We start from the raw sequence: 17,892 nt of genomic DNA on the forward strand, positions 1-17,892 counted from the left end.
ATCACATAACTCAAACTCACACTCCCAACTCTGGCCTTTGTCTTTCTAACTACCATCAAGTTGGGGGAGAGGACAGGCCCATTTGCTATCTGACACAGAACCGCTTCCTTTGTTACCTTAATGGCTCGTGTTTAGAGGGCCATTATCTCACCCGGAAGCTAGCAGGGCTATTCCAGGAACTGAATCTATGCTGGATTCAGAAACGAGAAGGGGGCTCGGGCATACAACCTACCTCTCTCAAACTCATAACACTATATCATAGAATGTATCCATATATTTATATATCTGTATATTATTTTGACATTCTGCACCGAGTTACCAAAACTGTGACCCATCCCTAAGGACAAACTCAAAGGCTATAATAAGGTTATGTTAATTAATGTGATCTATAAATATAATAGCATTTGCTTATGCAAAGCATTCCAATATATTAATTCACTGAATGTTGTGAACTCTGCCTCCCTATAAGGGCTAGCTTTCAGTTGCTAGGATCTGGAGAAATAGCATTGTCCTTGCATGAGAAAGGCGGGAGAAGAGGCACTGTTGGCCTATCTTAACAATGACTCATATGAAAGGGAAACCCTGAAGAATCATCAAGTCCGTTCTTGAACTTCAAGCCAGAAGCAGAGCTGTGGTCTCAACTTAACTCCCTCTTCAATGCTTTTAAAAAAAGAAGTATGAGAAGATGTATGAGACGTTAGCCTCACCTACAGTGCTCTGTGTCTGTGTTTCTTAACTCTGAAAGGAAAAGCTAGGTGGGAGGATATTATTAGCAGCTTAACATACTTATCTAAAAAGCTTGTTGGGGGAGAAACATTGTGCAAAGACCTCTTCTGAAAGCAGAGTTATTTTTTATGCAGTAGTGAGAGCCGGGGTTGGGATTGCTCTCCTTTCAAGAGCCATAGCATGCTGTCTTCAGAAGTGTACTGTAATTTCCTCAGGCATTTTATAAGGCTGTTTTTTAAAAAATAAAGTGTTGAAGTAAGTCCTTACTTCAGGGGCTTTTTTGTCAATAAATTATTGCTTGCACATCCAGCTATATTTTCCAGAAGTGAAAGTCAATATTAAATGTGTATCCAAGACACTCAGTCACACAGTTATTAAAAAAGAAGAAGATGCCAGCTATATTTTACAGGTTCAACCTTCTTAAATTCAAGATTTCCTTGTAGCAGTGAGTCCAGTACTTCCTTTGGCTGCTGCAAACTCCTTTTTTTAACAGAAAGAGTTGTGGTTTGGGACCGTCTGTCGATTTATCTTGCTTTTTCAATTTGGGTTAGCATTCAATAAAGAGAGTTTGAGAAGCAGTAATAAGAGTCCTTTTTTGGGAGAAATCTTCAACGTCTTCAGACTTAACATTAACTATACTGGCCAAGGTGTGTGCGCGGCGCGAGCTCAAAGGAATGTTGACTACATTCTTCCTGAAGTATGTGACATGTGTTTAAAGAAATGGCAGAATTCATAATTAATCACTAAAATAATTTGGTAAGATGCTTTGTCAAGTGTATAAACTGTAGTTTGCTCGTAGGTGACCCTGCCAATCCAATTTACGGAATCTTAGTTGAGAAAAATGGCAGACATCGTTTCAAAAGCCATCTCAGGGATGCCTTTTGAGAATCAAGCTTCCTATGATGGTCAAGGCCTATATAGGGCTCACCTGTGTGGTATCCGTGAACATACATGCAGCTGCAGAGTTCTTCCCTGGCACCCAATAAATCTCCTTCCTGCTTAGACTTCCAAGAAGGATTCTATTGTAGCCAATATAATTGGTTTGAGTGTACAATTGGTGTGTGCAGTGCCCAGGACAGTTAATCCAGTTTGCAGATGTGCCAGCAAACCCCAAGGCTGGAGATCCCTGGCTTTATAACATCCCTGTTTAAGCACTTCCATGTTTGTTCAGGGTATCTTCAAGATGATCTGACACAATCAGTGTGCATACCACCAAACACATGATAAGCTTGGCATTCCTTGGCTCACCTTTCGTTGCACGCAATGTGATGGGTAAAGGATAACCATCACAGTGACAGAACACATTGCACTAATCAAGTGACGTCTATAATCACATGCACAATTATATTAATTTGCCCTCAGGATATAATCATAAGTTTCTTGCAAACAGACATTTTGTTAAATAATGTTTTATTTGGAAGAAGCACCAATTTCAATTCTTCCTTGCTCTTCCGTATGAGTTTTTGATGGGATATGAGTTAATTTTGTTGTTTTTTTCTTAATTTTTTGGGGGGATAGGAATTCTACTGGGGGAAAGATCTGTATTGAGAATCATATTCCTGGTAGTTTCCCATGGAGAATATGTTTCTACATTTGCTTTTAGCAAGCAACATAGCCTGCTTTATATTTTCTGGAAGCGTTTGTATTTAATCCCATGAGTTTTCCTAGAAAAGCAGGGTAGTTAGGTGCAGGAAGGTTGCCACTTCTATATTACATTCCTAGAACGTGGAAGGCTTTAATGCATCTTGTAATGTACGGAATAAGAAGTCGTCACTGAGTTTGGGCAGTTTAAACTATTCACATAGCACTGTAGTTTAGCTGAATTATATCACTTGCATTTTTAAAAGAATTGTCCGGGGGGATCAGGAGAATCTTCAGGAAAAAGATTACTAGAAGTGGGGCAGGGATTGGTCCTGAAACAGACACATCCCTCAGATACTTTAAGGACCTTTGGGTGTGAGCTCTGCTTCTGTAGACATTTCGTTTTGCACTGCAGCATTTGAAGGCTCAAGGTTTGGCGTCTGTTCCGATGAGATGAGACGTGGAGACTAGTGAGCAGACTTTTGGCTGAACTCCATTTGGTAAAAGATCTTACATTCTCCGAGATCTTTCCATTGGTCTTTCCATTGCCAGCAGCAGTCGCAGTTTGAGGGGCAAGTGGCCAGAAAAGGGTCAAGTTTCAGATTGGTAGTCAAGCTGCAGTTCACGTAATAAACTTAAGTGGGAGAATATCCCTCAGTCACATGCCTTCTGCATAATGTTGTTTTCTGGGGCTGCCTATCTCTCAGAGTCCACCACACCCATTTCACTTGCTTGCTGCATCCATTTCTGTGTCGGCTCATTTGCAAGGAACTTGGAAAGCCTCTGCCATCAAGAGGGGCTAGAAACATGAGAATTGTACAGTTTGGAGCACAAGAGTTAATGGAAAGGTCACTTGTCCCTATTTCCGGGAGTGGTGCTGGTTTTATAAAGGGGTCCCTGGCCACTTACCAGAAAGAGATATCTTTAGCAGGGAGTTTAATCAGATGATGGAACCATTGCAGTGCGGAATCCTTTCACGAGCACACAGTAGTTGTGACGTCGCTGGTAGGAAATACATTTCAGATTTTCCTAACGCTGCAGCACAGGAAAAGGCAAAGATAGTATGGGATGCATGCCATCCACGTAAGACGGTATCACTGTTACTGAGTCTTGCCATACAGTATTTCGATGAGGGCTATTAAGGTCAGTATGTCCCTTAGATACTTGTGTACAGTTTCAAACGGTTTGTTCCACATAAGCATACTTAGAATCACAGCCTTGCAGCATAACCTCATGCATGGTTACTCAGAAATAAACCGCACTGGATTTAGTGGAGCTTACTCCCAAGTATGTTTAGGATTAGAGGCAAAGTTTACACCACACATTTGAAGCACTTTAAATAGACATGACTTCCTCCAACGAATACTGGGGAGTGTGGGTTGTTAAGGGTGCTGAAAGTTGTTCACAGAACCACAAATCCCCTTCTCCCACATTCCAAGAGTGGTTTGTTGGGAGCCATCCAGAGTGGCTGGGGCAACCCAGTCAGATGGGCGGCATGCAAATAATAAGATTATCATCATCATAATTATTTAACAATCCATCCTTCTTCACTGGGAATTCTGGAAATTGTCACTCTAGGAGAGGAGTATGGGTGTCCTAACAACTCTCAGCACCCTTAAACTGCAGCTCCTTGAATTATTTGGGGGAAGTCATGACGGTTTAGCTTCACAACCTCACAGTGAGGTTGGTTGTGCTGAACCTGGATCTCCTCAGGTCCACTCCCCAAGCCCCGCCTCCCAGGCCACCGCGGATTGGCTGAATTTGAACAGAGGGTCTGGTGGTGCCCACAATGCTCCATGGTGGCCAGGGAGGTGAGCCAATGGTCACAAAACAACATGGTGAGGCTCCGTGGGTTTTTGAGGTGCTGTGGTAGGCCGCAACGGCTGCTCACCGCTGAAACGGGTAAGCGGCGATGACTAAATAGGGTGCGTGAGCCCCCACACACAATCCATTATTGCCATTTCAAACCCCAGAGTTATACTGGAATACCACCAGAGTTGAACCGCAAACAAATGGTGGACAATTAATGGGGTGAAACTGGGAGAATCCCCCCCCCCAAAATACCCGGAGTCTCTTACACTCACACTCCTACACTCCTGGCAGATGTTCAGAGCCACCTCAGCCCAATTTTGCTCTGGCAGGGGTAGGAAACATGGTGCCCTGCAAATTGTATAGGACTCCAGCTCACATCAGCCCCAGCTGGCATAGCCAGTGGTTAGGGATAATGGGAGCTGTAGTCCAATGGGAAGTATGGGGTGTTGGGGAGGGGTAGTATCATTGGTGGTCCTCCTGGGGTAGTTTGTTCACCTTTCTTCCCTACCCTGCACTCAGCTCTCACCTGTGACTCCCAGAAGCAGGCAAGAAGAGAGATTACTTATGCCAGATCCATATTGGAACATCCTATACTCCTCTGTAAATTGTAGGTACCACCTTGCACTTACTTTTTCAGTGAATTATAGAGTTAGAAGGGACCTTGAGGGTCATCTTATGCAATACAGGAATCTCAACTAAAGCATTCATGACAGAGGACCATCCAACGTCTGCTTAAAAACCTCCACCTTCTGAGGGAATCGGTTCCACTGCTGAACAGCTGTTGCCATCAGAAAGTTCTTTCTGATGTTTAATTGGAGTCTCCTTTCTTGTAACTGGAATCCATTGGTTTGAGTCCTACCCTCCAGAGCAGGAGAAAACAAGCTTGCTCCATCTTCCATGTGACAGCACTTTTGATATTTCAAGATAGCTATCATAGCTCTTCTCAATCTCCTCTTTTCCGGGATAAACACAGCGAATTCCCTCAACCATTCCTCATAAGCCTTGGGTTCCAGACTCCTGATCATCTTGGTTGCCTTCCTCTGTTGCCCCTACTGAAATTCATTCCGTTAGTTTGGACCCAGTTGTCCAATCTGTTAAAGTCATCTTGAATCCCAAGGGCCATCTAGTCAACCCCTCAACAGTTCCTCATAAGACTTGGTATACAGACCCTTGATCATTAGGGTATTTACCAATAATCTCAGTTTGAAGTTTGAACATGTGGTTAAAGTATTAGATCAACCGCAGCAGAATTCAAACCCCAAAATTTAATAAGAAAAATATAATTAAGCAAAACGAATTATTTAATTTGACATTTTTACTTGGTTTTATGTAGCAAATATCCACAAAGCTTCTTTAAAAAACCCCACAAAAAAACATAAATAGCCATTCCTAATAGTTGAAAGAACATAAAGTTTTAAGCTCCACTTTGTTGTTGGAAAAACTGCACACAAATATTAAATCAAATCAAGATGCACAACAGTAGCAAGGTAAAACATGTTAAGCACTTGAAGAGGCAACAAATTGCTAAGCATCAAAATCTTGCTTAAATAAATGTGTTTAAGTTCCTACCTGTACACTGAAAGGGTAGGAGCTTGACAAATCTCCTAAAGGAGGGGTTTCCACAATTTTTGGCACTACCGTAGAAAGCCCCTGGTCACATACAGATTAATTAATAATTTGGAAGCTATAAATACAGATTAATTAATACTTTTGTACTATAAATTCATCACTACTCAGCCATATTGGAGGCAATTATTTTATCTAAATCTTTGAAAAATAAAGGCAGGCTGTGTTGTCTTGAAATTAGGACCTAAAAGTGCTATGTTCATTTAGCAACTAGTCGATGGTTTGTCTTGATGGAAATGAGTAGGCTTCAGGTGGATGCAATCTCCTCTCCTCTTTCAGTACTGCTGCCTTGGCTTCTAATTTCAGGTAATCACATTACATTGAAACCTTAATCTTTAACTTTAACTATGGTTTGTTGAAACAAGATAGTTTAATAATCCATGCTTGATGCTTCATGTTTCCAACAAACCATAGTTAATGTGATTGTACTAAGAATGGGATAAGGGTTTTGGTAAGACTATGCACACTAATTATGTTCACATTAACTGAAGCACAACCCATTGCATTCATATTAAATATATTATTTCATCTTAATTGAAGCATAATCCATGGCACTCATTCATTAAGGATTTAGCCTGTTTCCTCTGAAACCTCTTTTCCCACACTCCAATAAATAAGGAGAAAAAAGCTAAGTAAAATTAGCAACAATATCTCAATAGAAATAACTGAAGTGGTGAGATATACAAAATATATTTTTGCTCTTGCTGCTGCTGTGTTAGAACAAGCCCACAATGCCTTTTTTATGTGGAAATCTTCTAGATGGGTGTGGTGGGGAAGCCGTTTCTGTGACTCATGCTGCAGGGAATTCCCTAATGGTTTTGGAATATTTTTACTTTTTGACTTCTGCAGAGTTTCCTTTTTAACTCCGTAGAGAGCAGTTGATACAGAGTGAGTTACAAAGGCCCATTCAGCGCTCAGCCGTTCCGTTTCAGAACCCCGCTTATATTTTTAGGAATTCAAAACCAGCCTATATAGTAATGCGGTAGGTGTGCAGAATTGGCCACCACTGTTATCAATCTCCAAATGCCAGAGTTTCTGACTGAAGCTCTTGCCTTCATGCAAGAGAACTAATTTACCTCACTCCTCCTGTGGAAACTTCCCTATCTGTTATGCCGCAAGGAAACATGGCAAGGGTTTGGCGGTGGTGTTTTAAAATTGTAAACAGTTCTCATTGTTTGGATATGGCCACCTAGTCTCCTCACGCACAAAAAATAATAATTGTGTTTCTTCATAACGGCGTGCTGTTCTTTAGAATATGCACAAGTGCACATTCGAAAGAGTTAATTGTGGTTATTTTTGGTATTGCGCCAACACAAAACCAGCCACAGACATGTTTTAGAAACACAAGTCCTGTTAACCCTTTCACATGTGTGCTGAAAAGAAAGCACACACACTAAAACGTGGGGACTTTGACAAAGAAGTGAATGTGTGAACACACACCTCATCTGCATTGTTTTCTTTAGTGCCTTTTATTGAAAGCCCATTAACGTGAAGGTGGAAGCCTCAAATTATATCAGTGGCCTTTGCTTCTTCTGGGATTTCCCTCCCACTCCCCTTTCAGCTGTATAAACAGGAAAGCTGGACTGCTGTTTAGTGAGTCTGTTTCCCTTAAAGAAAAAAAGAGAGAGGGGGACTAATGATAGGCTTCACAGTGTCAGCAACAATCCCACAATGGATACAATCTTAGAATTTGTCTGTTTGCAAACAATTCAAGAATTTTACATTCAGAGGCAAGCTATGAACCATTTCAGTTGTCTATGTGCTTCTTTTAAAATTCAGTTTTGAAAATGCTGCTTAAGCCTTTGGGCAAAAAGTTAAACTGTAAAAGAAAGAAAGAAATCAAAACAAATTTAATGCCAGGTTTTTAAAGGGTCAGATATTAGATTAATTGCTCCAGTACAGAAAGTAACAACACCTCACTGAAGAAACATTATGTGTTCCAAAAAAAAAAATTCTGGGGATAGATGAGAGGAACATATATGAGTGGTTTGCTAGGTTTCCGTCTCCCTTTCTTTTACACACACTATCAACAACAACAACAACAACAACAATAACAAAGTCCATTTGGAGAGAATCACTTGAGTGAGTTAAACTTTAAAGGGAATGCCTGAAATGTGTCTGTTTCAGCTTTATGTTATGTCTGTAATTTGAATTATTTGCATTTTGGAAAGGTATAAATTGCTCTGGTGTACTTTTGTTGGACTTCGGCCAGGCAGGGAGTTGCCTTCGGCTGTGAGTCAGCCAGGCTGATGCAGATGTGGCAGCCTTACAATGGAAACTTTTGTGGTGTATCACTCCTCACTCCTCCGGCACATTCTGACTGGAGACGGCATCTAGCATACTTGGGTAGGATACTTGGCAAATGTTGTACTGACATAAGACCTTTTTCTCCAGTATAAGCAAGTCTTTTAGCATTTTGAGACCCCTAAAATTTATTCCATCCATTCCCAACTTCCCCCCCCCTTAAAAAAACAAAACAAAATTAGCTGATCCAGATAAACCTACAAAACATGTTTACTGTAAGAAGTTGACGTAGTGCTCTAAGGTTTCTCTCCTGGAGTTGATCCCAGTCCGTGGGTGTAGAGATTTCCCTCTTGGTTCACCAGACGTAACATGAGGAATTGCCTGCTTTTTTTTCCTCTTTAATTCTTTGCTTTTTTAATTCTTTGCTTTTTGGTCTCTGCTTCATAACAGTTTCTCCTTCTTATGTTTTTGTTAAATGAAATGTCACTAACTCTTATTGAGTCATCTGTTCCCCTCAACATTTCTGCAGCAGCTAAAGTCTGGACAGTCTCAAGAGAATTTTGTACTGGAGCAACACTAACTCTTGCTATTTCTCAGATAGTCAAAGGACTCAATACAACCCCTTCCTTTAACGTAACACCTAAAAAACTTTCATGAACAGACACACATTTGTAATCAGCCTAAAAGGAAAAAAAGAAAAAGTAATATACAGCAATGGCACTGTAAAAAATAATTGAAAGATTTGATGAGTTGGCAGGAACTGTAAAACAGAATCCCAATTCAAGTACAGTAATTAATCTTTCAGAATAGATTGAATATAGAAAAAGCCTAAAGCTCTGGTAATTCATTTACAAAGCTGAAAGGACTACAAACTCTTAACCAGCTCAGACAGTTCTAGGTATAGCATTTTCATTCTATCCTATTTTCAGCTCTGATAAAACAATGAGTGGGATCTAGTCTGTGCCCTTTGCCCTTAATAGACTTCTCATGTCCAGTTTCTCCTTTTCTTTCCTATGCCCACAACAGTTCTAGGACACAGGTTAACTAGAGAGAGGGGGGGGTCATCATGACTGGTCCAAAGTTACCTAGAAAGCTTTATGGCTGGATAAGAATTTGAAGCCAACTCTCCTAAGTCCAACACTGTAGCCTTGTGATGGGGAAACCAAAGGCACTCCAGATGTTGTTGGATTTCAACTCCCTTTGGCTCCAGCCACCATGGTCCATCAGAATCATAGAGTTGGAAGAGACCCCAAGGATCATCTAGTCCCATCCCCTGCAATGCAGGAATCTCAACACGTGGTCCCCCACTCAATTTGAAACCATACCAGATCCTGCTTAGCTTTGCAAACGTGCTAGCACTTTTATTGCTGCAATTTGTCTTTCCTGTACAGCCTGCGAAATGTTTGCTAGGATCACCTTGGAAGGCTGATTGCACTTCATCCTCTCTGTGTGATATTAAATTAAGGCTGTCTCAAAAAGGGAGACCCCCTTTTCATTTCTGACACCTGTGAAGAAATAGCGGTGTAGAATTAGACAACTTATTTTCATGTTCTTGTTTTTTAGATGGTCATCACGTGTGGGAAATGGAAGCCAAAACTGACAAAGAGTTGTGTAAGCCAGTAAGTATCTCCCCTTTGAGAAACATCATAATGTCTCTCTCTCTCTCTCTCTCTCTCTCTCTCTCTCTCTCTCTCTCTCTGTATGCATGTTCATCACTCAGCTAGCATAATATCAAGTACAGTGTGCACACACTGTATGTTTGTGTATGGATGTGGGAGAGACACTCTGAGTGACTGTTAGATGAGAAATTTGAGTCAATATGCATTTAAAGCCAAATCTAACAAATTTACACTTTCTGAAACAATATGCAAAGCAGAACGCAGCAATCCGTTTGAAATCTGCAGTTATCTTAATTTTGTGATGTGTAGGAGTTGACATGATCAATGTGTATACAATTATGGATAGCATGGAGAAAATGGATAGAGATTTTTTTCCCCTGGTAATCCAGCAAAGCAGAATGTTGGAAGATTCAGGACAGCCGAAACATAGTACTTATACGACAGATAGTTATGGAATTCACTCCCACCAAAAGTGGTTAGAGCCACCAACTTGGGTGGCTTTGAAGGAGAATGAGACAAATTCATGGCAACTAGCCAAAGGCAACTAGCTAAGATGGGTATGTTCTGCTTCCACAATTGGAGGCTGTATGCTTCTGAATACCATGTGCTCGAAGCCGCAGGAGGAGACAGTGGTGTTGCATAAGGTTGGCCACTGTGAGAACAGGATGCTAGACTAGAAAAGCCATCAGCCTGATCCAACAGGCACTTCTTATGTTCTTAAGTATATACAGCAATAAATAAATACACACATGTTCGCATCAGGTGCATTTTGTACTGAAATGCATGACTGCAAAAACAAACCAAAAACCCTCTCATTGAGTTGCTCAGATTACCCATGGCACAAGACACTGTAAGAAAATTCAAATGTGTAGGAAATACTCTTGCAAAGCTCTGGAGGCCTATCCCTAAAGTTTTGCATGAATGTGAGTAGCTTCATCGACCTTCTGTATAAGCCATTGTTCCATCTTTTCAAAACAAAACTTTTCTTTTAAACATTTTCTTTTAGACTTCATTGGTGATTGAGATTCCACCGTTCCGCAATCAGAGAATTACAAGTCCCGTCCAAGTTAATTTCTATGTCTGCAATGGAAAGAGAAAGAGAAGCCAGTACCAGCTTTTCACCTACCTTCCTGCTAATGGTAACAACATATTTCTAGCTTCAAGTTGCAGAGAATAAGTATTGTATTATTTTTTTTAAAAATGATTATAATAACTGTGCAGCACTCTTTTAAATAGTAAACTGATGATATGTCAATATGTGGAATAATCTGGGGCGGGCAGGGGAATGTCTTGTGCAAAAAAAAAAATCATCATTTTGTTGCTTCAGTAGACCTCTCTGTAGGACTTAATTTTGGTGCAAAATAATACCAGGAGCACAACAAAAGTTCCTCTAGCTCATTGAGATTAATCTACTACCACTGTGAACTACTTGAGTAACATCAAATGTAGAGTATAGATCAGTGTTTCCCAAACTTGGGTCTCCAGCTGTTTTTGGACTACAACTTCCATTAACCCCAGCTAGGAGGACCCGTATTCAGGGATGATGGGAATTGTAGTCCAAAAACTGCTGGAGACCCAAATTTGGGAAACACTGGAATAGATGCTACTCATAGAACCTGGAGCTAAGAAGGAAATAGATTATATTGACATTGTACCTCCACAGTCATTTCCCCTGCTCAACAGGCCTAAGTGGAAATAGAGAGGTCAGCCTTGGCAAAGAACAAAACACTTATGTTTTTTATTGCACCCCTGAATGTAACAAAATTATGCGAGTAGCTTCATGGACCTTATTTATAAGCCATTGTTTCATCAACTGATTCACTCACCTTTTAAAAACAAAACATTATTTTAAACATTTTCTTTTAGACTTCATTGGTGAAAATAAAGCAGGCTGTTTTAAAGAGGAGACAGACTACCCACTGTGTATGCATATGTGTCATGTTTTTGCAGATAAATTATTTTGCTTACTGAACAAATAAATACCATGGATTTCATGAGGGGAGAAGACATTTTGTGCTGAAACATCTGTAGCAAAACCTGAAATTCTTCAAACAAACTTACCTGCCGTTTTAATTTCACTTCATTCTACATTAAAGGGAGTCCTGGTTTTTAACATCACATCAAAAGGAACAGCGTCCTGTACCTTTCTGTGGTGTAAGAAGTATACTATTGTAAATATGGTAATCCATATTTCAGAATCAAAAGGCTATAATCCTTAAACCTACGTAGACATACACACATACAATTCCTGAGAGAAAGACATTCCCACAGAAGTCATTGGGGCTGCTCCAGAGGAAGTGGCTTGAGGGCTGGAGCCAAAATATACTCAAGGAAAAGAGAATGTGAAAATAGCAACCATAATCATATACAGCAGTGCCCTGCTAACTGTGGGGCGCCTTTGTGATGGTTGAACGGGACCCAAATATTATTTGATATACGTATTTGTCTGTGAAGGTTGCGGATCATTATGGTGAAAATGAAAAGTATATTAACTGTGGTTGATTTAGGCAGCAGATTTCTAGTGATCCGTTTTAATCCTGCTGAGGTAATGTGACTTCCAATATATACAATGGACCATGGATCTGCAAGATAAGAGTTCATGTCCCACTTCAGCCTTCAGATCATGGGTGATTTTATGCAAGTTCCTATCTCTCAACCTCGTTTTTCCAACTGCAAAATAGGAAAAGCAACTTATCTAGCAAGCATTGTTCTGAGTGGGATAAACAAAGCCTGTGAGAGCCATTTTACAACAAAGGGCTGTTTCCCACCTGCCCAAACTCTGTCTTATCAAGGGTACCCAAGGCCTGATCCTGACACAATGGGGAGGAGAGAGAAAGGAGGATAGATTTTTCTTCACCATCTGCCCATATCATGCAGGCCATTCCTTTGTGCTCCATAGCACAAAGATCTATGATGTTAGCAGAGTGTAGATTAAGGGTACAAGAGGCCTCATTCTCTGAGTCTTCTTGCTTGCTTCACCATGGCAACAGGGTCTTTGACGAAGGGCTGTGTGGTCTAAACATGGCAGAAGCCTGTATCTTCCCATGATTCTTTAAGCATCAGTCCCTAGGACTGTATAGTGGGGAGGTGTGGGCATTCCTACTACCTCGCCACGCTCTGCTGTTGACCCAATGGAGCCCAGTCCTTCTGGGCTGAACTGAGTGAAGGCAAGTGAGCTCTAGCACCATGTACTGGAAAAGCAAAGCAAAAGGCACTACCCCCCATGATGCTTGGCGTTTGCCACCCATCATATTGACAGGAGCTTTACTACTAATAGCAGTGAGTAATTTTAGATCATACGCTCTTAAAATCCACCAATGTGAAACTGAATTGGTTCCTAATTTTTTATAGTACTTTCAGTAACCAACATCTGTTTTAAAACTTAAATTTAAGGCCAAGTGAAACCATTCACTCTGCTTTAAAACCCATGCCAATGGTATGAGTGTCAGTTAAAAGACTGCCAAATATATTTTTCCAGATAACAATGCTTCTTTCTTTTTCAGTTGCTTGTAATCCCTTCTGGCAGTGTCCATTTTTATTAAATACTGAGGGCCTGGCTCAATCCATTTGATATTCTAATCTCAGTGTCACAGCACTCTCTAATTTCCTATCAATGCCCTCTCAGCGGTGGTTTTATGGCTTAAAACTTTTGTGACAGGAAGCAAGGACAATGAACTAAAAACTCAGAAAGTTTATGAAAATACTTTATTGAATAAATAAAGTTAGCATTATTAGACCTGAAAAATCACCAAAAATGTCTGAGGAGCTGGACAAAGTGGTCAACTCTATCTTTCAACCGAGCAGGAAGCTGCCAAGTTGTGATGGGCCTACTTAAAGTTGGATCTTGCAACCATTTTTTCCTCATATGCAAACAGTATCAACCATGGCAGACTCATGAAGAGAATCATAAAATACTATTCAAAATAAACACCCATGGCTGGGCCAATTCTCAGGTTGTGGCATCCTAACTTTTCTAAATGTGATCCCAGCTGTCCACAATGCTGAGAATAGGTATCAGGCCACTCTGTTTATATGGCGGCAAAAAGCCATTTTAAATGGAAGAGAGCTGCTTCGTATCATTTACTAAGGGCTCAGTACTCCCTATTGCTGCACTATACGTTAGCTATAGGGACGGGATCGGGGAGGAACTAGCAGATAGTGACTCGTCAAAGGCAACCATGTGAGTTCATGGCTGAGTTGAGATTTCAGCCAGAAACCTCCACCCTCTTAACCACCATGCAATTCAGAATTGCTGACGTATGCATGCAACCACACAGCTGTCCATATCATGACATGGTCTGGGTCTGCACTGGCCCAATTCCTACGGGGTGCAATTCAAATAGTGGTTATTGACCACTTCTGCTAGCGTTGGGCTCTGTTGCCTGTTCAGTGTCTATAATTATTCATTGACTATTTATAGTGATAGTTTTCTAGCGGTATTTAAGAGCCACGCTGCTTTTTTCTTTTTTGCATCCTCCACCCACTGTTAGCTCACTTTCTAAACTGAAATATTAAGCTATTTTTACTAGGTGAAAGTAGTAAAACCAAGATGCAATATATTACAGCTTCCTTTATTGTGACACAGATCTGTGTTTTTATTGCTGCTCTCCTGAGATGTTTCTGCTTTAAACTTTCATGCTCAGTTGAGCAAACTCTTTAACCTTGCTGGGTTAGCAGAGCTGTCAGATGGCAAAGGGGGGGGGGAAGGGTCTGAGTCTTACAAATGTCATAAATATTTCTTGATATCAAAGATGACTAAAATATAGGTAAAGGTAAAGGGACCCCTGACCATTAGGTCCAGTGGTGACCGACTCTGGGGTTGCGCCGCTCATCTCACTTTATTGGCTGAGGGAGCCGGCATACAGCTTCTGGGTCATGTGGCCAGCATGACTAAGCCCCTTCTGGTGAACCAGAGCAGCGCATGGAAATGCCGTTTACCTTCCCGCCGGAGTGGTACCTATTTATCTACTTGCACTTTGACGTGCTTTCGAACTGCTGGGTTGGCAGGAACTGGGACCGAGCAACGGGAGCTCACCCCATCGCGGGGATTCGAACCGCCGACCTTCTGATCGGCAAGTCCTAGGCTCTGTGGTTTAACCCACAGTGCCACCCGCATCCCTATGACTAAAATATACCCATATGTTATTTCATCAATATCAACAACAACAATAACAACAACAACAATTGTATTATTTGTACCCTGCCCATCTGACTGGGTTGCCCCAGCCACTCTGGGAGCTTCCAACATATTCAAAAACATAATAAAACATTACACATTAAAAAGCTTCTCTATACAGGGCTGCTTTCAGATGTCTTCTAAATGCAATTTCTGGAATGTAGTTAAACAATTCACAGTTAATGGACAATAGAAATATTTTAGCTTTGTAGCGAGACTCTTAACTCTATGCAAATCCTGGCATATATTCTAGATTCCACTGTACAAGTGGAGATGTAGAGAAATCATATACACAGTTTGAACAATGCATGTTGCATAAATTTAAAATGGGAGAAAGATGTTATGAAAATAATAATGTATATGCAATTGGAAAGTTCAGAAACCTGTTAGAGATTCCAGATCCTGTTCATGGATCCTCTTGTGTAAGCATTTCTATTGCCCTGCCTTTTAAATGTAAAACCTTAACCTAATGTGCATCCTGAATCATATAAGCCATAGAACAAACCCTTGCTACAAACAGCAATGTTAGCTCTCCACTCTTCTCATGGGACTAAACAACATGAACCACACAATTATGGGCTTTTTCACCTGCACAGCCTCTAATATGATATATGCCATCATCTGCCAACAATGCAATCTGCCAACCATTTACGTAGACGAGACAGATCAGTTTCTATGCCAAAGGATAAATGGACAGAAATCTGATATTAAAAATGAGAGAACTCAGAGAACTCTTCAGCTGTGGGGGAGAATTTCAATTTCCACAGCATATTATGTAGTGGAACAAAGTGTCCAACCTGAGAAGAGAGTTCCGGAATTTGGGAACCATGACTGAGAGAGCTCTATCCATAGCCCCCTCCCCTTCTACCTTACACTGGAAAACAAGGGTCACATAGCAGGACCTCAAGTGACGACTGCAGCGTGGACAGGTTCATATGAGAGAAGGCTATCTTTCAAATACCCTGCACCTCAACCATGCAGGCACCAACATTTCATATTGTGTCTAGAAACCAGATGGAAGTCCATGCGAGACTTTGAACGCAGATGTAATATGATCAAAGAGGCAGCTCTGGGTTAATAATCTGTCTGACATGTTCTGGACTAGCTACAGCTTCCAAAAGTGTTTCAGAGGCAGCCCCATATAAAGCATATTATAACTTGGTAGCTATAAGCAGCAATATTTTCTTTCCCCAGTTTGCAGCTGGCATACAAGCTCAAATGGATTAAAAGCACTCCTGGCTGTAGATGCCACCTGGACACCAAGGAGCAGAGCTGGACCAGGAAGCCAAAATCAGCAAACACAGTCCTTAGGGGAAAATGTAGTCCTATCCAGAACAGCCCAAATATCAAACTCCAACTGCATTGGCAGTATCACAAAATCATAACTTATTTGTTATGTGATACCATGTAGTTGTCACAGTCACACAATGATTCCCGGATTGGCTGAAATCAAACACTTTCAAATCTGGGAAACAATTGCTATGAATGCATGAAAAGGTTGACCCCTGCCCTCCATTGCAACTTTCACATTAAGAATCAAACATTTAAAAATTCTGACATAGCACTAGTCACTATACAGTTGTTGTTGATTAAATCAGATCATGCCATTAGTTTTTTTCTAAAAGCAACAGAAGCTTGTTGACATGTTAGTCTACAAACTGCAGTGATGGTAGCTCTTAAGTCGGGATATATTGCTGGCAATCCTGTCAGTTTTATCATATATTTTCAATTATGTAGTTAATCCGCAGTGGTGAAAATGTTAGTGGATTATTGGCTTGTGACACTGATTAAAGAGTTAAAAACAATAGTAAAGTAGTTGGGGTTGTGTCCAGCTGAATCCTACAGTAGGTCCACTGAAATAACTGGACTTCCTTTAGTCGTGACACATTTAAGTTCATTGATTTCAGTGCATCTACTCTTAAGTATAACTTCATTGGATACCTTCCTACATTTGTACCTGGGATTTTGCTGCAGATGGAAAGTACATGTGTTATCCAGTGGTTTTAGCACCAATCTTGACAACCTGCTGAAGAACCCTGAATGTTCCACAGTGTGGCTTCATGAGTAAAACTGCATAGTTGAATCTGGAGGGTAGTCTGACATTTCATTTTGACTCCAGATTTTAACTACATGAACCAAATCTCCCTAATGGATTTATGCCACTGTATGCCATTGTTAAATGGAGGATTTATGGGATTTGCTTGACAGCATTCCAGAGATTGCACTTATCATATCACTTCACAGATACCCTGTGGATGCATTGGAATCCTCTTTAATAACAGTATTTATTGGTTTAGCATCTGTAGCCTCTTCTGGCATTCACATTCATTTTGTATTTTTTACTGTTTTTCAGCATATGCACACATCCACACATGCATTCGTGGTCATCTTTTGCTTCTTTTGGATCAGGCAGTAAATTGCATGCTGGATCACAGGACAGCATGCAGTTCGTCCTAAGCATATAATCAGAACTAGTTAGTCTCAACAGCTGTATGGCAAGCATGGATTCAGCAGACAAAGAATTTTCTGGCATAGAGATGCAGTAATGGGAATAGCTTCACCTGCTGAAGTCCAATTTATCGTGCAGCTGTTAAAGGCATAGGAGCCCCCTCCCAGCAAAAAAGCTTGCTAACTGGAATATCCTTGTTTTCTGGATCTTAATCAGATTCATCCCTTCCACTTCCACTCTTTTCTTTATAACACTCACCCAATGGAAACTAATATCGGGTTCCCTAAAATATAATGGGCAGTTGCTTCTCTGTGCTTCATTCAGCCTTGGCTCCATCCCATCCCAGTGTTCTCAAACCAATAAAACTTGCATTTGGTAAACCATGAAGAAGTGGTCAAAGCAACACATTGTGTTTTTGTTGCTGGGGGGGGGGGCTGTAATGTGTTTCTTGTGTCCAAGAATCTTCTTTAGAAGTAAAGACAAATTTGGACTCAGTTTACCTCTTTCAGAATTGCATGCTTAATGTATTACGATAGAAAATGCATGTTCTAGCATCATTAGTTCCACATAAGCAAATTGGAGGCCCCAGGGTTTTCCTCTGGAAGAACTTGAATGCCCATGGTTTGACAGTGTCCTGTCTCTTTTGGTGTTTGTTGAAC

The 17,892-nt window shown here is 40.8% G+C and overlaps 1 protein-coding gene across 3 annotated transcripts in view; it reads left to right on the forward strand.

Moving 5' to 3' along the window:
- NFATC1 (nuclear factor of activated T cells 1) overlaps positions 1–17,892 on the forward strand; it is a 131,853-nt gene that overhangs the window by 75,889 nt on the left and 38,072 nt on the right. For all 3 annotated transcript variants that reach the window (XM_028737511.2, XM_028737510.2, XM_028737512.2), the window contains exons 7-8: positions 9,553–9,608; positions 10,615–10,747. In XM_028737511.2, the coding sequence (XP_028593344.2) occupies positions 9,553–9,608; positions 10,615–10,747 (189 nt within the window). The remainder of the gene's footprint in view (positions 1–9,552; positions 9,609–10,614; positions 10,748–17,892) is intronic.

This window comes from Podarcis muralis, chromosome 8, assembly GCF_964188315.1.
Source record: "Podarcis muralis chromosome 8, rPodMur119.hap1.1, whole genome shotgun sequence".
Taxonomy (NCBI): Eukaryota; Metazoa; Chordata; class Lepidosauria; order Squamata; family Lacertidae; genus Podarcis; species Podarcis muralis.